Source organism: Lepidochelys kempii, chromosome 18, assembly GCF_965140265.1.
Source record: "Lepidochelys kempii isolate rLepKem1 chromosome 18, rLepKem1.hap2, whole genome shotgun sequence".
NCBI lineage: Eukaryota > Metazoa > Chordata > Testudines > Cheloniidae > Lepidochelys > Lepidochelys kempii.
The window spans coordinates 3,211,364-3,221,638 of record NC_133273.1 but is presented as its reverse complement, the minus strand read 5'-3'; the positions used below and the strand labels follow the sequence as shown (position 1 = coordinate 3,221,638).

General features: G+C 58.6%; 1 protein-coding gene across 1 annotated transcript; it reads left to right on the top strand.

The window, feature by feature from the left end:
• Nucleotides 1-1,618: 1,618 nt before the first annotated feature.
• SVBP (small vasohibin binding protein) lies at nucleotides 1,619-9,876 on the top strand. The gene is made up of 2 exons (XM_073316405.1): nucleotides 1,619-2,018; nucleotides 9,415-9,876. The coding sequence occupies exons 1-2, from the start codon at nucleotides 1,902-1,904 to the stop codon at nucleotides 9,499-9,501; spliced, it is 204 nt and encodes a 67-aa protein (XP_073172506.1). The 5' UTR covers nucleotides 1,619-1,901; the 3' UTR covers nucleotides 9,502-9,876.
• The last annotated feature ends 399 nt before the right edge of the window (nucleotides 9,877-10,275 follow it).

Genomic DNA, 10,275 nt, shown 5'->3' with positions numbered 1-10,275 from the left:
TTTCTAAATAGTCCCTAACCACCTCTTTCTCCACAGAGGGCTGGCCATCTCTTCCCCATGTTGTGATGCCCAGCGCAGCAGTCTGGGAGCTGACCTTGTTCGTGAAGACAGAGGCAAAAAAGCATTGAGTACATTAGCTTTTTCCACATCCTCTGTCACTAGGTTGCCTCCCTCATTCAGTAAGGGGCCCACACTTTCCTTGGCTTTCTTCTTGTTGCCAACATACCTGAAGAAACCCTTTTTGTTACTCTTGACATCTCTCGCTAGCTGCAGCTCCAGGTGCGATTTGGCCCTCCTGATTTCATTCCTACATGCCCGAGCAATATTTTTATACTCTTCCCTGGTCATATGTCCAACCTTCCACTTCTTGTAGGCTTCTTTTTTATGTTTAAGATCTGCTAGGATTTCACCATTAAGCCAAGCTGGTTGCCTGCTATATTTACTATTCTTTCGACACATCGGGATGGTTTGTCCCTGTAACCTCAACAGGGATTCCTTGAAATACAGCCAGCTCTCCTGGACTCCTTTCCCCTTCATGTTAGTCCCCCAGGGGATCCTGGCCATCCGTTCCCTGAGGGAGTCGAAGTCTGCTTTCCTGAAGTCCAGGGTCCGTATCCTGCTGCTTACCTTTCTTCCCTGTATCAGGATCCTGAACTCAACCAACTCATGGTCACTGCCTCCCAGATTCCCATCCACTTTTGCTTCCCCTACTAATTCTTCCCAGTTTGTGAGCAGCAGGTCAAGAAGAGCTCTGCCCCTAGTTGGTTCTTCCAGCACTTGCACCAGGAAATTGTCCCCTACGCTTTCCAAAAACTTCCTGGATTGTCTGTGCACCGCTGTATTGCTCTCCCAGCAGATATCAGGAAAATTAAAGTCCCCCATGAGAACCAGGGCGTGCGATCTAGTAGCTTCTGCGAGCTGCCGGAAGAAAGCCTCGTCCACCTCATCCCCCGGTCCGGTGGTCTATAGCAGACGCCCGCCACGACATCACCCTTGTTGCTCACGGTTCTAAACTGAATCCAGAGACTCTCAGATGTTAGATGGGGCAGCCAAAGGGGCACTGACCCTCGCTCTGCGAAACCGAGCTCAGCCGGGGCCCAGTGGGTGGAGGGAGCCAGGGCTGGCCCCCTTGGCCCGCCTGGGTCCGGGTGGTCACTGCTGGGCCAAGCGGAGCGACTGGCGCGGTGACCTGGGGTGCAGGGCCCCGGCGCGGCCCCAAATGCCCCTTCTGGTGGTTTGGCCTCCCCCCCTTGCAAGTCTTCCGGTGCCCTGACCTGTGCCCCAGCGGGCCCCCGCCACCCAACAGGCCCCCCGGCCCCCGGCCCCGCGCAGAGCCTGGCCGGGCCCAGCTGCCAGGGGACCCTCCCCCGCCAGGGGGCGCTGCGCTAGGCGGTTCCCCACGAGATGCCGGGGGCTGTTGGCGCCCTGCCCAGCTCGCGGCCTCACTGCGTGCGCGTGCGCATGCGCGGGGCCTGCTCTCTCCGTTTGCCACGCTCGATCCCCCGGTGCTGTCCCTGCGCATTAGCCGGATTTCACGCAACGTTTACGCATGCGTATTCTCGCGCCTGCGCACTCGCTCATATTTCAGCGCGCGCTTCCCTAGTCCCCTTACCGAGGTCGGGTAGGAGCAATCGAGCGCCGAGCCCTCGATGGGACCAGCCCCTCCCCCGCCATTTTACACTGGCGAGAAGCGGCGCGGCAGGCGCGTACCCGCCCGGCCACCCGGAACGCGGGAGGCGGGGGCCGGGCCCCGGGGAGGAGGGTGGCAGCGCTGGGGTGGGGGCTTGGGCGAGGCCGGGGCGCCAGGGCTGGAGGCCGCGGGGCGGCGCGGGCCTGACGCTGCGGTCTCGCTTGCCGGCCCGGTCCCTGCCCGGGCCGAGCGCGGCGGCCGGTGAGGCGCCATGGAGCCCGGCGGCGGGCGGAAGGAGAAGCCCAAACCCAAGGAGCCCGGCAGCCGCCTGGAGAAGGCCAAGCAGAAATCCGCGCAGCAGGAGCTGAAGCAGAGGCAGAGAGCAGAGGTGAGGGCGGGGGGGCCCTGGCTGGGCGCGGGGGGGGCGAGAGACGGGGGCCCTGGCTGGGGGCGAGAGGGGGGGCGAGAGACGGGGGCCCTGGCTGGGCGCGGGGGGGGCCGAGAGACGGGGGCCCTGGCTGGGCGCGGGAGACGGGGGCCCTGGCTGGGCGCGGGGGGGGGCGAGAGACGGGGGCCCTGGCTGGGGGCGAGAGACGGGGGCCCTGGCTGGGGGCGAGAGACGGGGGCCCTGGCTGGGGGCGAGAGACGGGGGCCCTGGCTGGGGGCGAGAGACGGGGGCCCTGGCTGGGGGCGAGAGACGGGGGCCCTGGCTGGGGGCGGGGGGGGGGGGCGAGAGACGGGGGCCCTGGCTGGGGGCGAGAGACGGGGGCCCTGGCTGGGGGCGAGAGACGGGGGCCCTGGCTGGGCGCGGGGGGGGGGGCGAGAGACGGGGGCCCTGGCTGGGGGCGAGAGACGGGGGCCCTGGCTGGGCGCGGGGGGGGGGCGCGGGGGAACTTTTTCTCTTACGCTGTAGGCAAATGGACTCGCGTTTATTCCCTTGGAGGGAAAATGGGCTGTGGGACTCGTAACCCTGGTCTACACCAAAAAGTTCCATCCACCTAGCCGCATTGCTCAGGGCTGTGGGAAACTTTCCTCTCCAGTTTGATGTCGTTAGGTCGCCCTAACCCCCACTGTAGACTCAATGGGGAAACTCTTCAGGAGACCTAGCCGCTGCCTCTCAGGGAGGTGCTTTTACCACAGTGACAGAAAAGCCACGTTTGTTGCGGTGGGAAGTGGCTACGCCATGGTGCTACAATGGCAGAGCTGAAGCACCATGGGTGTGCCGCTGTAGTGTAGACGTGCCCCTCGGGAGCACTGCTTACTCTTTCTCCCATCTTAGTACTTGTTCTTTCCTGATCTTTTGGTCTCAAAATGTTTCCGTGATCAATGGCAGTGTGACGGGGTGGAGCGGCCCCACACTGGTACCGCAGGGGTTAATCCTTCCTTCCTAGCCGAGGAAGCCACGCCTCTGAGGCTCTGCTGGGTATGCTCCAACTGGAGAACAGGTATAAAAGCCTGAAGAGCTGATCAATCTGGGTGGACCGCTGGAGGGGAAGAAGGCATGCTGCCAGCTCCTGAGGAGGGACAGCCTGCACCCCAGGATCTGGAAGCCAGCCAAGCCGGGACATGCCCAGATGGAGCCTATCGCGGCAGGGGACAGACCTGAGGACCCCTCCACATGATGGTTAGGGTAGGAAGTGACCAGGGGATCTTGAGAGGAAAACAACATTAGAGCTGCACAGAGGCTCGGGGTGTTTCAGGCGGATCCCCGCTGTGCCGGTGGCAAGGGGGACTTGCCACTGCCAGGGCCCTGGGTTGAGACCCGGTGGAGAGGGCGGGCCCAGGTCCCCCTACACCTGCCCCCACTCAGGGTCGGGTGGGAGGGGTGGCCCAGCACTGGACTCCGGCTGCTAGGCTGCGCTACCCTGCCAGTGAGGGGTGATTGTCTGAACTCTGGCTACTAGGCCGCTCTACCCTGCCTGAGGGGGGTGACTATATGGACGTTTGCCTTTGGACCACACAGCCCTGACACTTGAGGCGAGCCACATGGACTCCGGCTGCTAGGCTGCACTACCCTGCCTGCAAGGGGGGGTGGGTTATATGGACTCTGGCCACTGTGCCGCACCGCTCTGACACTGGGAGCGATTTATATGGACTCCAGCCAAGCTCCCCCCGCCCCAAAGGGGTGGCAAGGTGCCAGGCCCGCCACAACTGCTGGAGAATGTGGGCATTGATCAGGGCCTGAAAGAAGGACCAAGACACCCAAGATGGAGTCAGAGAAGCTTCTGAAATGGCTGCTGGACAGCCAACAGCAGCAGGTGGCACAAGAGCAGCAGCAAGCACAGTCGCTCTGGCAGCTAGCACAGAGGTGGGCAAACCACGGCCCACATCGGGCCCGCAGCACCATCCGGCCCGGCTCCTGAGCTCCCAGCCGGGGAGGCCAGCCCCCAGCCCCTCTGTCCCCCCTTCCCTGCAGCCGCACCGCTGCGCAGGCAGTGCTCCGCTCCTGTCGGGCAGCGCGGCGACGTGGCTGTGTCCGGCATGGTGAGGGGGTGGGGAGTGGCGGGGTTGGATATGGGGCGGACAGGGGGTGGAGGTTCTGGGGTGGGGGGCAGTCAGGGGATGGGGAGCAGGGGGAGTTGGATGGGGGTGGGCTTCCAGGGGGCAGTTTGGGGTGGGGGTTGTGGCAGACGGGTGGGGCCCTGGGGGGCAGTTAGGGGTCAAGGAGCGGGGGGGGTGTGGATGGGTTGGGAGTTCTGAGTGGGGTGGATGGGGGCTGGGGCCAGGCTGTTTGGGGAGACACCGCCTTCCCTACCCAGCCATCCATACCGTTGGGCAACCCTGATGTGGCCCTTGGGCCAAAAAGCTTGCCCACCCCTGAGCAAGTAGCAGAACAGCAACTGCAGGTGGCTCAGCAGTAAGAACAGCAGCTGATTCGGGAGCTGGCTGCCCAACAAGCAAACCAGGAGCGACTATTCCAGCAGATGGCAACTTTGCTAAGACATGCACCAAGTCCTCCCCCAGGCGGGGCAGGGGATGGCCTTGGAGGACCACCAGTGCACCTAACAAAGATGGGGCCCAGGGACCACCCCGAGGCCTTTCTCATGACTTTTGAGCGGGTTGCAACTGCCGTCCAATGGCCCACCGCACACTGGGACTCTATCTTAGCCCCTTATTTAACTGGCCCGGCTCAATCCGCATATTGCAACCTCGATCCACAGGAGGCACTGGAGTACTCTAAGGTCAAGGCAGCCATCTTGGCCCAAAACGGGGGTCAACCCCAAGACTTACCACCAGCGAATCCACATCCAATCTCTATTGGAGGTTGCTAGAACCAGAACACCGGACGAGTGTTCAAGTATCCGAGACTGTGTGGCCCTAGAGTAGTTCTTCCAGACCATACTTACCAGGGGGAATGAGTGGGTGCAGCAGCACCGCCCAAGGAGCCTTGCTGAAGCGACCTCTCAATGGAGGATTACATGGCAGCAGAGGGAGGGGAGAAGACAGTCTCCAAATTGGGGAACTCGGGTGAACGGAACCCAACCCTGGCACAGGGGCCGTACAAGGTAGAGGGGAGGAGCCCCTGTTTATATGCCCCTGTCATCGGGGACCCCACCAACCCTTAGTGCAAGGGACCCAACGGTGCAAACCTCACGCGGGGCCAAGATGACTCGTTGGGAAGGAAGAGCACCCCCCAAAACACCCCACCCGGAGAAGGAAAGCGAGACCGGTGTTACGAGTGTGGACAGATAGGGCATTTCCGGAGCGAGTGCCCATAAATGGGTTGTAACTATGGGCAGGTTTGGGCCGCCGGTCAACACACCCAGAAGTGGGAGCCGGCTAAGATTGTTGTACCGGTGAAAGTGGATGGGATATCTACTGTGGCCTTGGTGGACTTGGGATGTAGCCAGACGGTCATCTGGGCTGGGCTGGTAGAACTCACCAGAGGCCCCAAACACCTGCAGTGTATTCATGGGGACGTGAAACCCTACCCCACTGTCTGGGTGCAGCTTGATGCCGCTCAGCAAGGCGGGCGATGCCTAGTTGGGGGTGGCCCCGAAGTTCACTTACCCAGTGATTTGGGGATGCAATTGGCTGGGCTTTGCTGAGCTCCTGCAGGAGTGGGGTACTCAGCCTGCGAGGAAAAGGGGTGTGTGGGCCGGGAGGCATGGATTACTAGGCCAACCAGCGCTGGACAACCCCCATGGAGGGGCCCTCAGAGAATCCAGAGATAACCAAAGGAGGCTGAGCCCCTGCTGAGGCACCAAAAAGGGAGGGCCAGGGATAGCTGGATGTAGATGCTGACTTCCTAGAAGAGGAACACCTCTTCCGACACCAACAGCAAGGCCCCCGTTTTGAGATCCATAACGACTTACTCTATTGGGTGGTCCAGGAGCCCCAAATGAAATAAGACCTGCACCAACTGTTGGTCCTGTGGCAGTTCCAGGGGAACTCTACTCCACTTGGCTCACTCAGTACCTTGGGCCAGGCATCTAGGGAGGGAGAAAACCCTGTAACGGGTGGCCCAGAGGTTCCTCTGGCCAGGCATCCATCAAGAGGTGTGGGATTACTGTGCCTCTTGCCCTGAGTGCCAGAAGGCCAGCCCGAAAGGGGTACCAAAAACCCCCCTTGTGCCCTTGCGGGTGATTGGGATGCCCTTTGAGCAGATTGGTATGGACTTGGTGGGGCCCTTGGAAAAGAGCAACTCAGGCCACAAGTACATCCTCGTTGTGGTTGACTATGCAACGCGGTACCCAGAGGTGGTACTTTTATGAACCGCCACAGCCCCGGTCATCACCAACAAGCTCCTCCAGATCTTTGCCTGTGTTGGTCTGCCCCAGGAGATTCTGGCGGACCAAGGGACTAACGTAACTTCTAGGTTGGTGGTGGAGATATGCCGTCTGTTAAATATCCACGCTCACGAGACCGCCGTCTACCACCCTCAGAGAACGGCATCCTGAAAGCCATGTTGCGAAAGTTTGTGGAAGATGAGGGACTGGGATAAGTTTCCCCCAGTTTCTTCACCATGCGAGAGGTGCCACAGGCTTCCACAGGGTTCTACCCCTTCAAACTCCTCTACAGGAGGAAACCCCGGGGAATCTTGGATCTCCTGAGAGAAACATGGGAAGAACAGGAGACCTGGGTCAGAGGATCCATTCAATATATCCTCCACCTACGGGAGTGGCTCTGAGAGTTGGGAGCTTTGGCATGAGAGAACCTGGTGCAGGCCCAATGTCGTCAAGAGGCTCCGTATAATAGGGGGGTGAAGATGAGGAGTTTTGAGCCTGGGGACCGCATCCTCTTGTTACCTGCCTCTAATCAAAGTGGCAAGGCCTCTTCCAGGTGGGCCCGTCAACTACGAAGTTCGGGTGTCGGGGCAAAGGAAAGACACTCTCTGGTCTACCATGTGAACCTCCTCAAGTCCTGGAGAGATTGGGAAGGCCTGATGATCACCCCGTACCCTCCAGAACCTGAATTGGGGCGATTGGCCGGCAAACCAGCAGAGCCAGGGGTAGCAGCCAAAGGCCAGGAGCTTGGCCCAGTACAGCAGGAACAGGTACGACAGTTGATATCCACCTTCCCCACTGTCTTGTCAGCCCAGCCAGGGAAGACCACCTTAAGCAGCTATCATATCGCCACCATCCCCGGCCACAAAGTGAGGGAGAACCACCGCCCGCCCTCAAAAAGATGTGGGAGACCGTGCAGAAAGAGCTCGAGGTGATCCCTGCCGAGCTGGTGGCAAGGGGTACTTGCCACTGCCATGGCCCTGGGTTGGGACCCAGTGGAGTGGGCAGGCCTGGGTCCTCTTACACTTACACACAGTCCCCTTCACCCCCCAACCAGGGGGCGGGGGGCCTCAGCACAGAACCATGTGGACTCCGGCTGCTAGGCCGTGCTACCCTGCCTGAGACGGGTGATTATTATATGGATGTTGGGCCACACTGCCCTGGTGCTGGGGAGATTTCCATGACTGGCCATTGAGCCACACTGCCTTGATGCTTGAGGCGAGCCACTTGGATTCCAGCCGCTAGGCTGCACTATCCCATCCGTGAGGGGGGTTATATGGACTCTAGTCATTGGGCTGCACTGCTTCAATGCTGGGAGCAAGTTATATGGACCCTGGCCAGTGGGCCACCCTGCCCTGATGTTTGGGACGAGTTACAAGGACTCGGGCCGGTAGGCCGAACTACTCCACCTGCGAGGCGTGGTCAAAGGGACTCTGGCCGCTGGGCCGCATCACTCTGACGCTGGGAGTGATTTATATGGATTCCGGCCATTAGGGCACACTACCCTGACCAAGGGGTGTTTGCATGGAGGGAGGCCATTAGGCCGCATCAGGCCACCCACAGAGAGGCGAGCACGTGAACTTGGGAGTGGCAAGGCTCCGACACCTCATCTCCGCCCTGCCCCAAAGGGGTGGTAAGGTGCCAGGCCCGCCAGAGGCAGCAACTAAACATTCTCATTTAAAATGCCTGTCATCCACTCCCTCCATAGCCCTCTCTGGGTGTAAAGTGACTGCTTGTTGCAGAGGGCACATAGCCCTAGAGTGACGCAGCAGGGAGTGGGGAGTATTGACCTGGTAATGTTGCAGGGGAGTTTCACTGGGACTGTCTACATTGGGGGTAGGAGACTTTCCTTGGGGGAAGATATCTGAGCATGTAACATGAGAGCCCAGGACGGGGGTTGGGGCCAGGTGACACCTTCTGCCCAGGAAACTGGACAAAGGCTGGAGGAGGAACCAGGGGAGGGCGGTGAGAGATGGCTGGAGAGGGTTTTAGTTTGGAGCTGGCTGGGGAAACGGAGGGAGCCCCAGAGGACTGGGGTCTAAGCTCCCTGCCCCCCAGAAGGACTTGACTGAGGGGTCCTGGTTGTACCTACAAGCTCTGTTTGGGACTATTTGTGGTCCAATAAGCCTTCCGTTTTACTGGCTGACTGAGAGTCATGATGAATCGCAGGAAGGGGGGTGCAGGACCCTGACTCCCCCACACTCTGACACCTAGTCAACTTCCCTTCCTTCTCTCATGTGCAAAGTGCTGCTTTGGCAGCAGACATCGGATTAGGAGCTTTGGCGAGGGCGGTGGGTCATTGGATGCAGTAGCTTTAACATCAAGTGATCTGGGAGAACCCCAGTGGCAGCTTGATGATGAGATGTGCTCCCTTGAAAATCAACACAGGAGGGCAGCAGAGGGGAAGTTACAGTCAGCCTGAAAGTGCCTTCAGCATTCATCTGCAGAGAACCCACTCATCCTTGGAGCCCTAGCCCACTTACAGCGGAGGGTAAACATGTCAGGGGCCACAGCAGCTCTGGGATCCGCTCCTCTTTCCTGTGTGCTCCACTGATGCTGCCACCTTCAGGAATGAGTTAAATGTGGCTTTGGGGGCAAGCCCTGCCCCAAATCACCCAGACTATGGGGGCTCACTTTACATTTCAACATGTATTTCTTTCTCCTCTGCCATACAGAGACCCACAAACAGGACAGTTCCTGACTGAACAGGCAGGACTGGCTGTGTACCCCGACAAACTGACTAGACTGCAGTACTGATAAGTGTGCAGGAAGCAGACTGAAAAAACAGCAAATCATTTTTCCTCCTCTCAGCTGTGGGAATCTTTGGGGATTACTTGTAGTAGCAGGTAAAACTATTGGAGACAAGTGTGACTTTTAGAGTGATACGGTCTCTTTGTAGTTAGAAGTTGAGGTGCCTGTTGGCATGGATACAGTTTCTTTAACACTTTAGAGAGACAATTCCCAACAGCAGAGTAGGACCCCAGTCTCCCAGCACGAAAACTACAGCCCCCTTTGGCAAGTGTGTGGTGTTCTCACACCTCCCTTTTCTCTGCACAGATCTACGCCCTGAACAGAATGATGACCGAGCTTGAACAGCAGCAGTTCGATGCCTTCTGCAAGCAGATGCAGCCCTCTGGAGAATGAGACCCTCTGTCTGCCATCCCAGGATTGCCAGGGCCATTTTAAAGCAGGAAACAACATGGATGAGTGGTGGTCGGGGCTCAGTGTCCCCAGGCATCTTTCTGCTGACCATGGGGAATAATTAATAAAGGGATCATGCAGAACTGCACACTTGCAGTTATAGAGGGGGTAGGATCACTTGTACGGCATGAACCTTCTTCCACCTGCCCTTCATTGTAACTGCCTCTGACCCATTGTCTGGAGTTTTCCCACAGCAGTGCAGAATTCTCTGGTTCATCCTTGTTAAGATGGCATATTTTTCATTTTTTTTTAAACACTGTCCTCCTTAAAGGTATTTATTACTTTGGTTTGACAAATAAACATTTTTTTAAATAGAAATTGTGGTTGCACTTACCTGGTCCTGATGCATAAGGGAAGCGTCTTTTAAAAGCAGCACGTGTCATGGCTGGAGCTGTGAGCTGTTGGCCAGGAGAATGAGACTACCACCCATTTCTTTTAAATGCTACTGGATACAAGACAGACCAGTAACTGCGTGGGGGCTAAGAACCTGCATGCCACAGGCACACACTGCTTAGAGCAGGTTGGGAGCAGAGAATGGACCTGCAGAAAGCATGCCATAAGCACACAGCTCTGAGCTTGGGAGAGGGTTGGGGAAGAGAATACCCACTGGCAGGATCTGACACCTCTCAGCTATTGTTTCAGTCCGTATTCATCTCCATGGGGGGCAGGGGGGGGAATGTGTGCTCACTCACCTAAGAACTTCCCATTGCGATCAAT

Bases quoted from the DNA above. Each gene is read 5' to 3' on its own strand.
- SVBP (XM_073316405.1), top strand. From the start codon at position 1,902: ATGGAGCCCGGCGGCGGGCGGAAGGAGAAGCCCAAACCCAAGGAGCCC. The intron at 2,019-9,414 runs GTGAGGGCGGGG...TTCTCTGCACAG, and splicing joins AGCAGAGGCAGAGAGCAGAG to ATCTACGCCCTGAACAGAAT.